The sequence below is a fragment of the Sciurus vulgaris genome, assembly GCF_902686455.1.
Source record: "Sciurus vulgaris genome assembly, chromosome: 10".
NCBI classification, from domain to species: Eukaryota; Metazoa; Chordata; class Mammalia; order Rodentia; family Sciuridae; genus Sciurus; species Sciurus vulgaris.
In genome coordinates this window covers 118,855,980-118,877,095 of record NC_136470.1, presented here as the reverse complement: position 1 = coordinate 118,877,095, position 21,116 = coordinate 118,855,980, and the positions used below count along the sequence as shown (strand labels likewise).

General features: G+C 38.6%; 1 protein-coding gene across 9 annotated transcripts in view; it reads right to left on the bottom strand.

Moving 5' to 3' along the window:
- Positions 1–168: 168 nt before the first annotated feature.
- Positions 169–21,116, bottom strand: part of NEK11 (NIMA related kinase 11) — a 349,893-nt gene continuing 328,945 nt past the window's right edge. For 3 of the 9 annotated variants that reach the window (XM_079101284.1, XM_079101286.1, XM_079101287.1), the window contains exon 18: positions 174–4,058. In XM_079101284.1, coding sequence (XP_078957410.1) covers positions 3,806–4,058 — 253 coding nt within the window. In that variant the 3' untranslated portion in view covers positions 174–3,805. Of the gene's footprint in view, positions 4,059–21,116 lie in introns of all 9 variants that reach the window. The other 6 variants (XM_079101291.1, XM_079101290.1, XM_079101293.1 and 3 more) reach the window with 5 other exon arrangements.

The window sequence follows — 21,116 nt, the reverse complement described above, 5'->3', positions numbered from 1 at the left end:
GCCACCAGCACCAAAAGATTTGTATGGTTAAGTGTTAGAAGAACTGATGTCAGGAGAGGGAAGGTATTGGTTAGCTTGTTGCCATAATAATCTGCATAACAAAGTCACAAAACCTGAACAGCATATGATAACAAACAGTGGTTTCTTGCTCAGAAGTTAGCAGACTGAAGTGACATTTGCTTTATTCCATAGTGGCTGGGGTGACATCGCATCATTCTATGGGTTACCTCCAGAGCATTCTGCTCCAGTTCTCTTATCATCCTCCCCTAATACGTGGGCTAGCTGGCGATGACAGATGTGCAAGTGAACACAGTCATCTGCACCAACACATTTCCAACCCCTGTGTACACCACTCAGCCAAGACAAATTCCATGGCCAAACTCCGAGGGAAGGGATTGGGAAAATATCAAGAACTACAAAAGTGACAAGGCAACAGTCTGGGGTATGGGGAGGGAAGAATCCAGCTGGAAAATTCAAGCCATTGAGGCAAGAAAATGTCACAGTATTTTGGAAAGACAAAACTTTCTCTAGCTATAGGAAGACTGCCTCCCAAAATACACCCACAAATTTACTTTGAAAATATTCCTGTCAGAGTCAGGTTTTCAATTCTGGATGTCTCAGTCTGTTTTCTGTTGCTGTAATTGAACACCACAGACTGGGTAATTTTATAAAGAAAAAAGATCTATTTAGATCATGGTTCTAGAGGCTGGGAGGTCCAAGATCAAGAAGCCACACCTGGTGAGGTACTCTGCAGAGTCCTGAGGTGGCACAGGGCATCACACAGTGAGAAGGCTACTTAAAAGAGATAAAGCAAAACTGGATTTTATAACACACCCACTCAGGAGAAATACCATTAGCCCATTAGTCCATCACTCCATTAATGGACCAGCTGTGAGGGCAGAGACCTCCTGGTTTCATCACTTCTTAAAGGTCACACCTAGTGCCACCTCTTACTACCTCACAATGGGGATTAAATTTCAACCTGAGTCTGGGTAGGAACATTCAGACCTTGACTATGGTACTTTTAGTGAATATTTGTGAATATATTATTTTATAATGTATGTTTTTTGGACCAAATTTATAAACTTCCTTATAAAATTAGGGAAGAGCTGGGAATCCTAGGTTCTGGTGATGATTACTTTGACATCACATGGGCAGGGTGGTGAGATGTAAAACCGGTTGAGATTGTAAAAGGCAAAGCTGGTCCCAGGAGCCCACTCACTTGCCTTTTCTGAGCTGCTCGCTGCATGGTTTTCTCACTTGTTTGCTAGTTCCCAGCTAGTCAAGTGCTAGCTGAAAATGTCTGAAAGTGATTTCAGGGGCGCATTTGTATAGAAATAGCAGGATTTCAGAAGCCTAAGGAAGCATTCAGGGGTAAAGTACTCATGATGGAAGACAGAGCAGCCTGCAAAAAAAAGTGAATGATTTCTCCTCCAACGCTGAGAGCTTTTTACAGCATTTAAAGCACTTCTACGTAATAGGCTGAACCACAACGACAATTTCATTTGATTTAACCCATTAAATTATTTATATTCTCTCCAGCAATGGTTGGACATAGGCAGGAAACAGGCTGAGAGGAAATGACTTGCTCTAGATCACACAGTAAATGGCAAGAATAGGTCTAGAATCCAAGTCTTCTGGCATCAAATTCAATTTTTTTTCCCCATCATACAGGTTGTGGCAGAATTATCTGAAGACATTATTACTCTGTCCACCCCAGTCCTCCTCTTCCCCATTCTCTTCTTCTCTCTCTCTCTCTCACACACGCGCGCACACACACACACACACACACACACACACACACACACACACCACACAACTCTGCTCCTTCCATTGTCTCCCCACTGCTCCTTTATCATCTTTGTAGTCTGGTCCCATCCCTTCTGACCCACTAGTCATCCTATCACCTTAAAAGACTGTGGTGTGTCCCCTGCCATCCTCCCCCTTGAGCTACTGCCTAATTTGTCCGCTTCCTTTATCCTGAGCCCACTGTGATGGCTGAACTCCTTCATAAAAGACCTAGAGCTTCTGCTCCAGCCTCAGCCCCGAAGACATTAAATAATTAACTTCTATCACTCTCCTTTATCTCGGCATCACCCAAAATAGCTGGTGGCATTTCCTCTGCATAAATAGAAAGCAGAAAGGTCAAGGCGTTTGTGAAATGTGTGTGTGCGTATTTTTTTATAAAGCAGTAAGGCAGCAAGTTGCCTTATTCCCTGATACCTGTAACTATTTCATACCAGCAACTTCCTAGTTCTTTGATTAGTTATTAATTCCCACACTGAAATGGCTCCAAATTAAGACTGGGTATAGCTAAAGGAGAAAGAATTTTCCCAGTGGTAATGATAAAGAAATATTTTTCTTCAAGTCTTGTTAGATTATTCTCCCAACTCCTACCCCAGTAAATCAAAGGAAAGATAAACCTGAATGAGCTTCCCTTAAGAGGCACGGAATGATGATCCAGAATGTTTCCCCAGCTCTCTTTTCTTATAAGCCTGAAGTGGTATATACAACACAAATCCCTGGAGGGTAAGATATTTTAAGTTTGTACTTATCTCCTTAGAAACAGGTTCTAAAGTGCAGGGCATGATTCCCCAGGCATGTTAATCTGTTTGTGAAAGGTGGTAGAGACAGAATTTGGCAATTTCCTTGTCAGACCCAGCAATTGGCACGAGCCTTCTCCTGCTCTAATGTTGTGAAAACCATCAGCAGAAGGATTTAGAAACTTTTCATTAACTTAAATTCACTTAAATTCCCCCTTCTTCCAGACCTATCTGCAATCCATTTGGTCATCGAAGGCCATGGGGGCTGCAGGGGGCTCTTCCTTGGGTGAGGTCTCCTCCCTGTTAACCTGTGCTTTCTCCTCTCCTCTCCTCTCAGTAATAATTATTATTTGATGGTTGCATTACTTTTAACAAGATACTTACACATAAGGAAAAGATAAAAATAGGTGATTTTGTAACAATGGAATATATATTTATTACAAATAAAAGTCTTCAATTCTCCATGGATAAGTCCAGGGAATAAATCGCAGAAGGGAACTTCTTGGATTTTTAATCCAGGTCTTTGTAGGCATGTACCTCTTGCTTGCTAGTCATGTAAAGGAAACATGGACAAAAACAGGTGCTCAGCAAAAAGAAGCAGCAGCAGGGTGGGAGAGCAGGGAACCCTTGTGAGGAGCTGTCATCTGGGCAGAGACCCTCGTGAAAAAAGGGGTAAGAGAATTTGGGTCCCAAAGCTAAAATGTGTTGGAGAAACAGCCAGAAGCCTAGTATGGCCAGTGTGAGGAGAAAGCAGGTGAAAAGGAGGGTGAGATATAAAATCAAGTAACAGTTAATAGTAAAAAATAATAATGGGGGGGGGAGGGGGAGAGTGAGACAGACATGGTTGACTCCTGGGCAGCTCAGCTTGTCAGAGGCCAGTGTCCCGCAGCCCTTCCAAGCAAGCTGGTCACAGTGCACTGAAACTAAAGGCAGCCAGGCCTAAGCTCTGTCCTCCAACTAGAAATAGTGAAGAGCTGCTGGCTTCTGCCCAGGTATCATCAGCATGGTCCAACCCTGTCGGAAGCCCTGAGGCACACCTGAGGGAAATCCTTTTCAGGATGCCAAGCTTGATACATAAGCTTATCTCAGGACAGAGATCAAGCAACACACAAGACTCATGACTCCAAGAATAGGCAGCCATGCTTACTACTCTCTAAAGGAGGCATTCAAGAGTGGAAGTTAAAGATGGTAGTCCAGTTATGTGCCCATTTCCCATAATAAAGTCCAGCTTATATAGTTCATGGATTTTCACAGAAATTCATCTATTTGATCTTCTGCTTGTTTTTCACAGTTCCTTGGTGAGGGTCCTGGAGAGTGGGCTCTTTCCCCATAGTGATCAGTAACTGTTCCTCAAAGTAGAGGAGCTGGTCAACTTCAAAGCAGTCGCTGGCCCGAGGGACCACTTTTTCGAGACACTCCCGGATCTCTGTTTCACTGGCATTCTGATGCCTTGCTCTCTTGAGGTAATCGTAGACCTCCTCAAATACTTGTGCTCCCAGCTTCTGCATGGCTGATCTACCAAAAAAGTTAGAAAAGATTATGAAGAGTTAGACCTGGAGATGGCCTGCAAGAAAATATGGTTTTAAAATCATTGATTGTACAAATAACATTGTCATCCTGGGATTTAGAAAGAAGAAAAGTGAGATACAGTGTCTCACCTAAACATTCAAAACTATTCAACAAAGAATGCCTGATTAATTAGCATTAATGCTAACTAGTAATGATGAAAATGTTGACAATAACATTGAAGGCATTAGAGATTTTTCATTTATTTTATAAGTTTTTACTGTTTGGGTGGTAGAGTTTAAACACAAGTGCAGATCTCAGAAACAACCTCCCTTAACTTTCACATCCCTCTCAGTTCCCTGCCTTCTCGACCAATCTCTTAGATCTCTATTCCCATTAAAACTTTCTGAAAGACTTCTGTAAAGTTCTGTTTCTATTTTTCTCTCCACATTCGTTCTCAATCCACCCCTCTGAAGACTTGGTCCTCCATACTTCCCCCAAATGACTCTTGTAATGGTGCTAATAACCTCTGTATTAGTGTAATGGTGCTAATAACCTCTGTATTAGTGTAATGGTGCTAATAACCTCTGTATTAGTGTAATGGTGCTAATAACCTGTCATTAGTGCATTCGCAATATTGTATAAACATCACCTGGATCTAGTTCCAACATCAGCATCACCCCAACAGAAAAATGTTAGTTTATTCAGCTTTTTGTTGCTGTGACCAAAAGACCTGACGAGAACAACTTAGGGGAAGAAAAGTTTATTTTGGCTCAGGGCTTCAGAGGTTTATTACATGGGTGGCCAACTTCATTGCTCTGGACCCAGAGTGAGGTAGAACATCATGGTGGAAGAGCATGGTGGAGGAGTGCAGTTCAGAACATGGCAACCTGGAGGGAGAGACAGCACTCCATTCAGGAACAAAATATGAACCCAAAGACATGACCCCAGTGACCTACTCCCTCCAGCCACATCCTACCTGCCTACAGTCACAGACCAGTTTGCCCAGTCTTGCATTGGTCCCATTCCTTCTCTCTATGGCCTGATTCTCCCTTGTGGAATGGAAATGTTTACTCTGTGCCATTGTATGTTCAGCATATGTAACTTATAGGGGAAAACATCTAAGAGTTTGCTTTGAGTCTCAGGGGAGACTTTGTACTTGGACTTTTGGGTAATGCTATACCTCTTAAGACTCTGGGGACTCTTGAAAATGAATCAAATGTAATTTTCATTGTGAGATAGGCATGAGCTACGGGGGGGCCAGGGACAGAATATTATGGTTTAGATATGAGATGTCCTCTGAAAGCTCACATGTGAGACAATACAAGAAAATTTAGAGGTGAAATGACTGTGTTATGAGAGCCTTAACCTAATCAGTGGATTGATGCACTGATTAGGTTAAGGCTATTTCACTTATCACAGTTCTTCCACTTGTCACAATGTTTTCAAAGTTCATCTGCATTTCAGCATTTACTAATACTTCATTTTTATGGCTGAAGAATACTATGTTGTATGGCCTACCACAATTTGTTTATCTACTCACCTGTGGAGGAACATATTTTACATGACATCTCAGGAGCAATAAACTCCTTCCTTAACACACTTCTTTTGTTTCCTCTGGTGATACCACCTTCTCCTGGATTCTCTTGTCACCCTGGGTGCTGCCTCATAACCTCCTCTGCTGACTCTTCTTCTGCCTATCCTGGGTCTGTACATTTAGTAGTACCTTTAGGCTTAGCCCCAGATTCCCTCCCCCCCCCTTTTTTTTCTCTATTTTCACACTGCCTAAATGAAAAGTCACTCCCACATAGTCCCAGATCTTTAACGTTGTTCATATGCTGAGGATTTCCTGGGTCTCCACCCCGCCTTTCAGTCAGAACTCCAGGCTTGTGAACTCACTGCCCACTTTATGTCTCCAATTGGTAGTCTAACAGATGACTTCAGTATGGCTAAAAAAAGACTCTTAATTACCTCCTCCCTCCCTTCCTCTAAAATGAATGCTGTTTTTATGATATTTTCTATCTTAAATGACACAAGTAGCTATCTAATTTTGCAAGCCAAGTTATTCTTTTTTCCACATTTTCATTGGTGCATTATAATTGCATAATGGTGGGATTCATTGTTACATATTTGTACATGCATACAGTATAAACAATATAATTTGGCTAATATTCCCCAATATTTTCCCTTTCCTCCCCTCTTTTCTCTCCCTGGTCTGTTTCTTTCTACTTTACTGATCTTCTTTCAATTTTCAGAAGATTTTCTTCTCTCCTTTCTTTTCCTTTTTCTTTTCTAGCTTCAACATATCAGATAAAACACATGAACCTGGACTTTCTGAATTTGGTTTATTTCAGTTTACATAATGTTCTAAAGTTTCATCCATTTTCCTACAAATGGCATAATTTCACTCTTCTTTTTTTAAATTTTTTAAAAATTATTTTTTAGTTGTTGATGGACCTTTAATTTTTTTGTTGTTGTTGTTTATATGTGGAGCTGAGAATCAAACCCAGTGCCTCACACGTGCTGGGCAAGTGATCTACCACTGAGCCACACCCCCACCCATAATTTCACTCTTCTTGGCTAAATAAAGCTGTGTGTGTGTGTGTGTGTGTATGTGCACATACACACATGACATTTTCTTTATTCATTCATCCATTGATGGACCCTTAGGCTAGTTCCATATGAATTGTGTTGCTGCAAACATGGGTATGTACGTATTGCTATGGAATGCTGACGTTAATTGTTTAATAAATACCAAGGAGTGGTGTAGCTGGGCCAGTTATTATGTTTTTTTTTTTTTTAATTATATATCTTTCTACTTATTTAGGTCATCTTTATTATTATTTTTTTTTATGAGCCTGGGGGCCAAACCCAGGGTCTCATGAATGGTAGGCAGGCATTCTACCACTGAATTATATCCAAAACCCATCTTTCTTTTTAAAGATTGTACATATTGTACATATTTAAGATGTACATCATGATGATTTTTTTCCTACAGTTCTGGGGATGGAACTCAGGACCTTGCACATACTAGGCAAGTGTTCTACCACTAAGCTACATCTTCAGGCCCCATGATATCTTGATACACTTAACTTGCTATACCTTTATTTCTCACATTAATCTCATAGGCATCAGCAGCCAGACTTCTTGTGCTCTACAAACTATGCTGAAGAAACAGTTTTTCTTTTTTGATTTTTAATTCATCATGGACTGATACATGGATCTATTGTCCATAAATAATAGGTAGTCTGTGCCTCAAATGGACTTTCCTGCCCAAGGAAATTTGACAACATTCACAGTAGTTTATAACCTACTCAACTGGACACATCCACTTATCATATTTGGATATTGTGGCAATGTTAGTCTATTACAACACTTTCTGTAATCTACTTTCAACTACGGTCCTATATCAGCTGGACTGGGAACAAGAGGTTATAAGTGTACCAACACTGCTGCTCAGACTACACTTTGAGAAGCATGTTGTTTATCTTATTTCCAAACAAAACCCTAAATCCATTTGCTCTATCTTTATTACTAGCATCACAGTTCAACCTTCTGTCATCTTTCCTCTGAACTTTGGCAATAGCTCCATTTACTATCCAATAATCCATTCCAACAATGCTGTGACTAGTATGTGCTTTTAAAAATGCAAATCAAAGTCTATCATTTTCCTGCCTAAAACACTTTAGTAAACCCCAGTCACTCCTTCTTTTTCAGGCCATGTTTAAAATGTCTCTGCCTTCCTCTATCAGCCTCTCTGTCTTGTCCAAACTCTCTCTTAGCAACTATGTACCAAACACACCCACCTCACTTCTGTTCCTTAAATATAGCACAGGCTTATTTTCACCTCCAGGCCTTTGCACTGACTGTGGCCTCTTTCCCAGAGTGCTTTTCCCATTGATCTTTCTATCACTGACTCCTTATTACCATTCAGATCTTGGCTTAAATATTGCCTTCTCAAAGAAACATCTCTTACTACCCAGTCTAAAGTAGCTGTCCAATTATTCCATAGGATCACATCACCTTAACTATGCATGGGCTCTGCTTCTTTTTTTTTTTTTTTTTTTTTTTGGTACTAGGGATTGAACAAAAACACTTTACCAACTGAGCTATATCCCCAGCCGTGGGCTGCTTCTTGATTGCTATGTCCTGAGCTGCCTTCCTTCTCCATACTCTTCTGCCATGATGTTCTGCCTCAACCAGGACCCAGAGCAATGGAGCTGGCCATCTATGGACTGAGACCTATAAAACTGTGAGTACCAAATAGCTTTTTACTCCTCTAAAATTGTTCTCATCAGGCCTTTTGGTTACAGTGACAAAAAACCTGACTGAAACAGAAATTGGTACTGAGAAGTAGGGTTGTGCTGTGACTAACCTGACCAGGTGGTTCAGACTTTGGAGTGGTTTGCCAGGGGAGGAACTTTTATATTATGGCATTTGCAGATAAATGGATGGAATTGGAGGATATCATGCTAAGTGAAATAAGCCAATCCAAAAAACCAAAGGCCAAATGTTTTCTCTGATAAGTGGATGATGATATATAATGGGGGTAAGGGGGGTGAGAGAAGAATGGAAGAACTTTGGATTACATAGAGTGAAATGTGAGCGGGGTATGAAAAATGGTGGAATGAGACAGACATCATTACCTTATGTACATGTATGATTACACGAAATGGTATGAATCTACATTGTGCACAACCATAGAAATGAAAAGATGTACCCCATTTGTGTAGAATGACTCAAAATGCAGTCTGTAAAAGTAAAAAAATAATTAAAAAAAAAAGGTTGGAGATGTAAGCTGGAAAAGTTTTAGAATGTTGTAAGTGGAGATTAATGGGCAATTCTTAGGGGATCAAAAGACCAGAATGTGGACAGGACTGTGGATGGTGAAGACAGGGATCACGAAGTTTCAGAGGAGGAGGACTCTATTGGAATTTGGACTAGAAGTCGTTCATGTTATGTTCTGGCTAAGTAGACAATGTTTTGCCCATGTCCTGAGACTTTCTATGAGGATGAATTTAAAGATGGTGGGCTAATTAATCTGGTGGAGGAGTTTTTAAAGCAGCACATCATGCCAGGGGTGGCATTGATATTGCTGGTGACTTTTAGTCAAGTTTACTATAATAATGAGCAGCAGAAAGCAGAAGAGCAATATTTGAAGAAACTTGCAGTTTGGCCAGAAAAATGTGAGTAAAACTGGGGCTAAGGAAGGTGTGGTTGTTAAAGAGATTGCAGGCACTAAAGAGATGCTGCTAAGTACTTTACCCAGGAACAATAGCAAAGATGGCTTAAGGGAATCTTAGGAATTGGCACGACTAAATCTATCTCAGGCTCAAGGATATAAAAGTAAAACTTTCTTTGAGAAGAAACCATGGGGAAAAGCTGCTTACTAGGAAGTGATGACAGCATACTCAGCCACTCAGATATGCTGCAGCATCCTAGGTGCTAGAAACCTTGTCTACTGCTTGAGAGGGCAGCAGACCTTGGTAGCAACTATGTGGCACTGCTTCTTCAGGAATGCAGTATGCTGAAGTTAAAGGGTCATGGAAGCCCCCACTGAGATTTCAAAGGTAGGCATGGCAGCCAGGTAAAGTGTAGCAAGGTCAGAGTCCTTGTCAGTTGCCTCTGACCGTGTGAGGCATGAAGAAGTGAGAATGAAGCCAAAGTTGCAGTGAAGTATCCCTGGATTAAGAGATGCCAGTAATATGGGGGAATCTGCCAAGGAAAATGCAGGAATTGAGCAGAAACGAACCAAGAGAGAAGCTGTAGGGGCTGCAACCAACAAGACCATAGAGATGGTGCAGATCTTTGGAGAGAACATCACAATGCCCTGTGATGTTGGACATGGAGCCCACAGAATTTGTTTGCCCAATCTTGTATTGGTCCCATTCCTTCTCTCTATGGCCTGATTTCTCCCTTATGGGATGGAAATGTTTAACTCTGTGGCATTACATATTGAACATATGTAACTTTATAGGGGAAAACTTCTAAGAGTTTGCTTTGAGTCTTAGGGGAGACCTTGTACTTGGACTTTTGGGTAATGCTATAACTGTTAAGAGTCTTGAAAATGTACTAAATGTACTTTTCATTGTGAGATATACATGAGCTTTGAGGGGCCAGGGATGGAATGTTATGGTTTAGATCTGAGGTGTCCTCCAAAAGCTCACATGTGAGACAATACAAGAAGATTTAGAGGTGAATGATTGTGTTATGAGAGCCTTCACCTAATCAGTACATTAATCTACTGATATGGATTAACTGGGTGGTAACCGCAGGCAGGTAGGATGTGGTGGGGAGAGGTAGAACACTGGGTTTCACTGCCTTCTCTGTTTTCTGATGGCCTTGTCCTGAGCAGCTTTCCTTCTCCATGCTGTTCCACCATGATGTTCTGCCTCATTTCAGGCCAAGAGCAATGAAGTTGACCATCTATGGACCAAGACCTCTGAAACCATGAGTCCCAAATAAATTTTTACTCCTCTTAAAAACAAAAACAAAAACTATGCATAGAACTCTGATATTTTTCTGTTATGGTTCTGTGTGTTGTTGGTCTCTCCTCATCTCCTTAATTAGCATTTAAGTTCCATGAGAACAGAACCCAGTACCTAGAATAGGGCCACATATGCAGTAGGTGTGTTCAGAAAACATTTACAGCAAGAAGGAATGACCCATAAAGCCAGGAAGGATCATGAGAGAAATATAAAGTGCTATGAAAGTTTATAGTTGGGGAAGTCAGGGAATAATCTATGAGGAAGAAGGAGACACCATTTAACTTGGGCCATAACAGCTGGAGGAAGCTAGGGAACCAACAGTGGAAGCACTAGAAAATCTGTGAGTCAATTTGGCAGCTAAGTAGGACACACCTGTAGGAAGGTGAGAAACACATGGACATAATGTTTAAAAATCAACCCTAGAATTTGACCACAGGTGTTGGCTGACTTAGCATGGTTTGATTCATGATCTTTTCTTTTTTCACTTTATGATGGTACAAAATAATATGTATACAGTTGAAACTGTATTTCAAATTTTGAATTTTGATCTCCTAATGATATGCTTTCTCTTGTGATGCTGGGCAGCAGCAGTGAGCTGCATCTCCCAGTTAGTTACATGCTCATGAGAGTAATCAATTTATATTCTATTGCATGCTGCATTGCCAGTGGTTTTTGGATATGGGTATTCAATAAATTACACAAGATAGTAAGTTTTGTGTTAGATGATTTTGCATAAATGTAGGCTAATAAAAGTATTCTGAGCATTTAAAGTAGGCTTAGGCTAAGTTAGGACATTCAGCATGTTAGTATATTAAACATATATATTTTGGGGGGGGGTATGGAGGATTGAACTCAGGAGTTCTTGACCACTAAACCACATCTCTAGCCATATTTTGTATTTTATTTAGAGACAAGGTCTCAATGAGTTGCTTAGAACCTCACTTTTGCTGAGGCTGGCTGTGAACTTCAGATCCTGCTGCCTCAGTCTTCTGAGCTGCTGGGATTACAGGTGTGCACCACCATGCCTGGCTAAACACATTTTGACTTGAGATGTTTTTAACTTAGTATGGGCCTATCAGGACATAACTCATCATAGGTCAAGGACCATCTGTGTTCATGTCACCTATTGATGATAAGGGAGTCTAAGAAGGTGCTCTTTGCAACTATAACAACTAACAGTTTTTTGAGCTTTCTCAAATTGCCAGGGCTTATACTAACCACCCCCATATCATCACTTAAATCTGCATAACGCTTTGAATAGATATTATTGGTATTCTGTTTTGAATGAGAAAATTGAGATGCAAAGAGGGTAAATAAATTTTCCTCTGCCACAGTTTTTAAGTGGTTGAATGAGAACTTGCATCTCAGTAGTTTCACTCCAGGGCTTTTTCTTTTCATCAGCCTAATATGGAGTTTGGATTAAGACGTAGGTTGAATCTTAGCTTGGCCCTTCACTGGCTATGTGATTTGGCCATTTATCTAATGTTATAATCTAAACGTTGATATCTTCCCCAAATTCATTTTTTAAAATTTTAAAAAAAATTTTAAAGACTGCATTTTGATTCATTGTACACAAATGGGGTACATCATTTTTTTTTTTATGGTTGTACACGAAGTAGATCCATACCATTCCTGTAATTATACGTATACATAGGGTAACGATGTCTGCTTTATTGCACGATTTTTCATACCCCCTCCCTCTCATTTCATTCTACATAATCTAAAGTTCCTCCATTCTTCTCCCACTCCTCACCCCCCCACTCCCATTATATATCATCATCCACTTATTAGAAAAAAACATTTGGCCTTTGGTTTTTGGGGATTGGTTTATTTCACTTAGCATGATATTCTCCAATTCTATCCATTTATTTGCAAATGCCATAATTTTATTCTTCTTTATGGCTGAATAATATTCCATTGTGTATATATATACCAGTTTCTTTATCCATTCATCTGTTGAAGGGCATCAAGGTTGGTTCCACAATCCAGCTATTGTGAATTGAGCTGCTTTAAACATTGATATGGCTGCATTACTGTAGTATGCTAATTTTAAGTCCTTTGGCTATAAACCAAGGAGTGGGATAACTGGGTCAAAAGGTGGGTCCATTCCAAGTTTCCTGAGGATTCTCCACACTGCTTTCCAGAGTGGCTAAATCAATTTGAAACTCCACCACCAATGTAAAAGTGTGCCTTTTTCCCCACATCCATGCCAACATCTATTATTGTTTGTGTTCTTGATAATAGCCTTTCTAACTGGAATAAGATGAAATCTTAAGTTGTTTTAATTTGCATTTCTCTAATTACTAGACATGTTGAACACTTTTTCATATATTTATTAATTGCCTATAAGTCTTCTTCTATAAAGTGTCCAGTTCCTTGGCCCATTTATTGATTGGGTTCTTTGTATTTTTGGTGTAAACTTTTGTAAGTTCTTTATAAATTTTGGAGATAAGTGCTCTATCTCAAGTGCATGTGGAAAAGATTTTCTCCCACTCTGTAGGCTCTCTTTTCACATTATTGATTTTTATCCTTTGCTGAGAAAAAGCTTTTTAGTTTGAGTTCATTCCATCTATTGAGTCTTGGTTTGATTTCTTGTGCTTTGGGAGTCTTGTTAAGGAAGTCTGATCCTAAGCAACAAGATGAAGATTTAGGCCTACTTTGTCTTCTATTTGGTGCAGTTTCTGGTCTAATTCCTAAGTCCTTGATCTATTTTGAGTTGGGTTTTGTGCAGCGTGAGAGATAGAGGTTTAATTTCATTTTACTGCATAAGGATTTCCAGTTTTCCCAGCACCATTTGTTTAACAGGCTATCTTTTCTCCGTTGTACATTTTAGGCTCATTTGTCTAGTATGAGGTAACTGTATTTTTGTGGATTTGTCTCTTTGTCTTCTATTGTGTACCATTGGTCTGCCTGTCTATCTTGGTGCCAATACCATGCCATTTTTGTTACTATTGCTCTGTAGTATAGTTTAAGGTCTGGTATTGTGATACCTCCGGCTTCACTTTTTCTGCTCAGGATCGTTTTGGCTATTCGAGGTCTCTTAGTCTTCCAGATGAATTTCATGATTGCTTTCTCTATTTCTAGAAGGAATGTCATTGGGATTTTAATTGGAATTGCATTGAATCTGTATAGCACTTTTGGTAGTATGGCAATTTTGCAATATTAATTCTGCCTATCCAAGAACATGGGAGATTATTCCATTTTCTAAGGTTTTCTTCAATTTCTTTCTTTAGTGTTCTGTAGTTTTCATTGTAGAGGTCTTTCACCTCTTTTGTTATTTTATTTTTGTATTTTTTTTTGAGGCTATTGTGAATGGAGTGGTTTTCCTAATTTCTCTTTCAGAGGATTCATCACTTATGAATAGAAATGCATTAGATTTACACTTATTGATTTTATACCTGCTACTTTGTTGAATTCATTTATTAGTTCTAGAAGTTTTCTAGTGGAGATTTTTGGATCCTCCAAATATAGAATCATGTCATCGGCAAATAGTGACAGCTTGAGTCCTTCTTTTCCTATTTGTATTCCTTTAATTTCTTTGGTCTGTCTAATTGCTCTGGCTAGTGTTTCAAGGATGATGTTGAAAAGAAGTGGTGAAAGAGGGCATCCCTGTCTTGATCCAATTTTTAGAGGAAAGCTTTCAGTTTTTCTCCATTTAGAATGATGTTGGCCATGGGCTTAGCATAGATAGCCTTTGCAATGTTGAGGCATGTTCCTACTATTCCTATTTTTTCTAGTGTTTTAAGCATGAAGGGGTGCTGTATTTTATCAAACGCTTTCTCTGGATCTATTGAAATAATCGTATGATTCTTAACTTTAAGTCTACTGATGTGATGAATTACATTTATTGATTTTCAGATGTTGAAGCACCTTGCATCCCTGGGATAAACCTCAGTTGATCGTGGCGTGCTATCTTTTTAATATATTTTTTGTATGCAGTTTGTGAGTATTTTGCTAAGGATTATTGCATCTATGTTCATCAGGGATATTGGTCTAAAGTATTCTTTCCTTGACGAATCTTTGTCTGGTTTTGGTATCAGAGTGATACTAGCCTCATAGAATGAGTTTGGAAGGATTCCCTCCTTTTCTATTTCCTGGAATACTTTGAGGAGTATTGGTATTAGTTCTTCTTTAAAGGTTTGTAGAATTTGGCTGAGAATCGATCTGGTCCTGGGCTTTTCTTTGTTGGTAGGCTTTTGATAGTTTCTTCTATTTCGGTACTTGAAATTGATCTGTTTAAATTGTATATGTCTTCCTGATTCAGTTTGGGAGGATCCTATGTCTCTAGCAATTTTTCAGTTGTGTCAGTCATGATCTTTCCTTTTTAATCACAAATTCTAGTAATTTGAGTTTTCTCTCTCCTTCTCTTTGTTAGTGTGGCTAAGGATTTATCAATTTTGTTTACTTTTTCAAAGAACCAACCTTTTGTTTTGTCAATTTTTTGAATTGTTTCTCTTGTTTTAATTTCATTGATTTCAGATCTGATTTTAATTATTTCCTGTATTCTACTATTTTTGGTGTTGATCTGTCCTTTTCCTAGGACTTTGAGATATAATGTTAGGTCATTTAGTTGTTGACTTTTTATTTTTTTAATGTATGAGCTCAGTGCAATGAACTTTCCTCTTAGTACTGCTTTCAGAGTGTCCCAGAGATTTTGATATGTTGTTTTGTTGTTCTCATTTACCTCTAAGAATTTTTTTTATTTCTTCTCTGATGTTTTCTGTTATCATTACATCATTCAATAGCATATTATTTAGTCTCCAGGTGTATGAGTAGTTTTCGTTTGTTATTTTATCGCTGATTTCTAATTGTATTCCATTATGGTCTGATAGGATACAAGGTAGTATCTCTATTTTTTTGTATTTACTAATGGCTTCTTTGTGGCATAGCATATGTTCTATTTTGGAGAAGGATCCATGAGCTGCAGAGAAGAAAGCATACTTGCTCAATGATGGATGAAATACTCTGTAAATGTCCACTAAGTCTACATCATTGATTGTATAATTTAGTTCAATAGTTTCTTTGTTCAGTTTTTGTTTGGAGGATCTATCCAGTAGTGAGAGCAGTGTGTTAAAGTCACCCAGTATTATTGCGTTGGGGTCTATTTGATTCTTAAAATTGAGAAGGGTTTGTTTGATGTACACAGATGCTCCATTGTTTGGGCATAAATATTTAAAATCATTATTTCTTGCTGATTTATGCTTCCCTTAAGCAGTATGAAATGTCCTTCTTTATCCCTTCTGACTAACTTAGATTTCAAGTCCAATTTATCTGATGTGAGGATGGAGCCCCCTGCTTTTTTGCTGAGTCCATGTGCATGCTATGTTTTTCCCCATCCTTTCGCCTTTAGTCTGTAGATGTCTTTTTCTGTGACATGTGTCTCTCGAAGGTAGCATATTGTTGGGTCTTTCTTTTTAATCTGATCTGCCAGGCTTTGTCTTTTGATTATTGAGTTTAGGCCTTAACATTCAGGGTTATTATTGTGATATGATTTGTATTTCTGGATATTTTGACTTATTTTTGGTTTTTAGCTTGACTTGGTTTCTCCTTTCATTGGTTTTTCCTTTAGGGTAGTTCCTTCCTCTGCTGACTTGTATTGTTGCTTTTCACTTCCTCCTCACAAAACATTTTGCTGAGAATGTTCTGTAGTGTAGGCTTTATATTTGTAAATTCTTTTAACTTTTTTTATTGTGGAAAGATTTTATTTCATTATCAAATCTGAAGGTTAGTTTTGCTGCATATAAAATTCTTGGTTGGCATCCATGTTCTTTCAGAGCTTGAAATATATTGTTCTAGGCCCTTCTTGCTTTTAGAGTCTGGGCTGAGAAATCTGCTAATATCCGTATTGGTTTCCCCTTACAAGTAATCTGATGCTTTTCTCTTGAAGTCTTTAAAATTCTATCTTTATCTTATATGTGACATTTTCATTATAATGTGCCTTGGTGTGGAACTGCTGTAATTTTGTGCACCTGGTGTTCTGTTAGCCTCTTGTATTTGATTTTCCATTTCATTTTTCAGGTTTGGGACATTTTCTGATATTATTTTGTTGAACAGGTTGTTCATTCCTTTGGTTTGTATCTCGGTGCCTTCCTCAATCCCAAGAAGTCTTAAATTTGGTCTTTTCATGATATCCCATAATTCTTGGAGGTTCTGTTCATATTTTCGTACCATCTTTTCAGTTTATTCAACTTTATTTTCATGATTAATTATTTTTCTTCATTGTCTGAGATTCTGTCTTCCACAAGATCTATTCTGTTGGTGATGCTTTCTATTGAGTTTTTAATTTGGTTTATTGTTTCTTTCATTTCAAGTATTTGTTTTTTTTTTTTTCAGAACCTCTATCTCTTTATTGATGTGTTTTTTTGCTTTCTGCATTTGCTCTTTTAACTGTTATTGGAATGATCATGCATTGCCTGCATTTGCTCTCTTATTGCATGTCTTTTGCTTCATGGATCATTTTAATTATGCAGATTCTAAACTCTTTTTCTGTCATTTCTACTACCATGCTGTCATTGGATTCTATCAAAATAGTATCTTGGTTTGTTAGGGACAGTTTCTTCCCATTTTTAAATATTGTTTCTGTGTATTCCCCTCTAGCAGTGAAGATCTGAGGTACTGAAGTTTACCCACTGCAGGCTTATTGTGACCCTGCAGTTTTCCAGTACCTCTCCTTTGAAGGGGAGATCAATATCAGTAGCACCCAATACAGAGAAAATGCAGCCCTGAACCAGATAGCCCCTATAAAGACTTTAACATTATTGTAATAAACAGGATGATTTTTATTACTATTTATAGTATTTCTAGTGGTGAACGAAGAGGATGTGGAACGGTGTAGGTAGTAAGTGAGTAAATAGAGGTACCTGTCAAAGGGCCCCCAGTCTCCTATGGGTGTCTCAGGAAGGGAGCTGCCCCTCCAATGATGGTGGCCATGCCCTCAGGAATAATTCAAAATTCCTACACTAGTCTCCAAAGAAGCTGGGGAGCCCCAGCGAGGGTGCACGAAATCAGTGCTGGGGCAAGGCGGGGGGGGGGGGGGAGGCTCCAGGTCAGTCTGAGGTGGGGCCCAAATTCATTTGTTAAAACTAAATTCCCATTGTGATAGTCTTAAGATGTAAGGCTTTTGAAGAAATCATTAGATCATCTGCAATGAATGGGCTTACTTGTTCTATAAAATAAACTGAAGGGCGTGTCTGGCCCTTCTATCAGACAGGACACAGAAGGCAACATCTATGAGGAAAATTTCCTCACAGACAATGAATCTGCTGGTGACTTCATCTTGGACTTCTAGCCTCCAGAACTGTGAACAATGAATTTTTGTTGTTTATAAATTTCCTAGTGTCAGGTACTTGGTTATAAACAGGAATGGACTAACATAATTAACCTAAACCTGACTTTTTTCATTTTTAAGGGGATTTTACACACATACGCATACACACACACACACATACAGCAGAGAACTTGCCACCAGACATCCAATAGCTATTGCTTTACTATTATGAATATTACTGTTGCATTCCCAATAATGAGTGGCACAGCAATATTATTTACGTTTAACGGGAAGCCTCAAACAATTTTATAGCTTCATCCTTGGTTAAGGAACTGATTAAAATATTTTTTATTTTCTCTAGATGAACTTAGAAAGCATAGAAAACATAAAGAGGCAAGTTTCACAGTAGTAATAGTAAAAGCATGTAATTAAATAGAAATAATCATGAAAAGTTTAGCAGAAAGCATAAAGAAAACACATGAATTGTTCTTCACACATAATTTAAGAAAACCCTGACAATTATTTTAAGTACTGTATGAAATCTTGCACATCAAATACGTATGAGTCACTGAAGGAATAGTACTGGTGCAACATATTGCCCCTTTGACATTGCCACGTCAACAGCCATCTGGGGGACTACGAAGCATCAGGGATCTCCCTTAAGGATGACTCTATACCTTTCCTCTCCTCCTCTAGTGTTTTAAATGGCTGTGTACGAACCAGCAGGGTGAAGACAGAACGGCTCTCTCCACAGAGGCAGGCAACTCTGCTAGTAGATGCTTTAGCAGCATGCCTCATGCCCAGATGGGACTTTAAGGAACCTTTCTGTCAATGGTGCATCCCTTCTGCTCTATCCACCTCGGGCAGAATCTTGAGTTCAACTGTTGGTTTGGTATCCTGTTAAAGTTAATCCTAAATAAAAGGATTCTTTTATTTGTTAACTAAATTCCCTCTATTACATAATCACAGTAAATGAAGATGGATTAGACTCACTAAAAAACAAAATCCAACTAGGTGCTGTTTATATGAGACATAACTAAAATATAAGGTCTTGAAAAGATTGAAAGTTAAAAAAAAAAGACATCAGGTAAATAATAACCAAAAGAAACATGGGGGAGCCGTACTAATATGAGGCAAATAGATTTTAAATGTAAGAAAACATTATTAGGGATAGAGTTATTTATGCAATAGTTCAATTTAAAAGGAAGAAATAAAAATTCTGAACTAGTATACATCTTTTTTGGGGGGGCGTTATCTGGGATTGAATTCTGGAGCACTCAATCACTGAGCCATATCCTCAGCCCTATTTTGTATTTTATTTAGAGTCAGGGTGTCACTGAGTTGCTTTGTACCTCCCAGTTGCTGAGGCTGGCTTTGATCTCGCAATTCTCCTGTCAGCCTTCCCAGCTGCTGGAATTGTAGGCATGCACCATTGTGCCCCACTAAACTAGTATACATCAAATAATGTAGAATCAGAATATATAAAGCATCACATAGAGAAACTATCACGTATATCTTTATAATATAGAATTTTAATATGCCTTGCTCAGTTATTGATAGGTGAAGCATTCAACATATTAGTAGTTATAGACCATCTGGGCCACATACTTAATAAGCTGGGCTTAATATACACAGGACCCATCCCTCATCAACAACTAGGAACACACATTCTCCTCTGTCTCTTATGTGACTTTTGCAAACTGACCATGCACTAGACAATCCAAGTCTCAATACATGAAATAAAATTTTTAGAAATATGTAATAAAAATATATACTGCACATTTCCACATGTGAACAAATTTTAAAGTTTTTAAAAATAAATTAAGGGTCAAAGAAGAAATTGGTCATAAACAAACTCATTTTAGGCCAACAGGGAAGTGAGAGGCACTCCCGCACTGAAATGCCATGGTGTGTGAACCCATTCTTACACTTGGAAAACACATGTGATATTCTGCAGTGAGACATCTGAATATTTGGGATTCATGATACAGAAGATTCTATTTAAGGGGACTCTTGCTGCTGGTTATGATTTGAGAAGGGAGGGCAGGGCTCTCTGTGCAGTTCAAATTAGAGGAATTCAAAGTTTCTTCAGGAGAGAAGTGGGGTTGGGGATGGGGGCAGGGAATGATCCCTTTAGTTAATGAAAAAGAACTTTTTCATTTTTTCTCCATCTATTTCTTTCTGTGTTTTATTTCCTCTTTTAATTTTTTCATCTTGTTCAAGAATAAAAATCTTTTTAAGTTTTTTTTTTAGGAACTATTAAATATCATTTTAGGCTTGTGCAGTGATGCATGCATTAATCCCAGTGGCTTGGGAGGCTGAGGAGGCTGAGGCAGGAGGATTTCAAGTTCAAAGTCAGCCTCAGCAACTTAGCAACTGAGCAAGCTACTTAGCAACTCAGCAAGACCCCTGTTTCTAAATAAAATATTAAAAAGGGCTGGGGATGTGGCTCCATAGTTAAGTGACCCTGAGTTCAAATTTCTGGTACAAAAAAAAAAATAATTTAAAAAAATGTGTGTGTGTATCTATACATAATTTTAGTCTAAAGGATTCATTTATAGATTAAGTACTTTGCCCAAGAAGCAGTTAAAAACAAACAGGGGACTAGATCCTGGGTTCTAGAAGCAGGCCAGGAATCTTTGGGCTGCATAATGTACCTGAATACAGGAAACCTGAAGGTAAGTTTCCTAAGATTTCAGAGCTTGCACAGCTTGGGGCAAATCCTGACTATGTGTATGGCTGGTTCCCAAGCTGGAAAGCTCTATTCGAATCCAAGCAAGCATTTCCTCTCTCCATTGCCCGTCCTCTGAGTGCAATGTTTTGTTTCGAAATCCCTTTACTTACCTCTTCCTGTGCCTGCTTTTCATTTGTAAACATTATATCACATCTATGTATTTGCCTCATCAATTAATTATTGACTACTCTGTGTGCCCTTTCATTACTTATCTATATCTCAGGGGCTCTAAAGAGAAAGGCCATATGTGCTCAATGAATTCCACATCACATAAAAATATCCTCACATTTTAAATTTATTTTAATTTTGAAACAATCTTACACTTACAGAAAAATTATAGAAAAATTACAAAAAGGTATTTTTGTTCTTGAGTCTTTTGAGAATGACTTGGTAACCTGATGCCTTCCTACCAATACTCTGCTTTTTGTATATGCAAAGAAACTTACTACATAACTAAGAACAAACTCATTAAAACCAGAAACTGGAAAAATAGGATCCAAGATGGCGGACTAGAGGGTGACTGCATCTCCCATCACTCCAGAACTCAGGATTCAAGAAGGGGAGACTCGGACAAACAT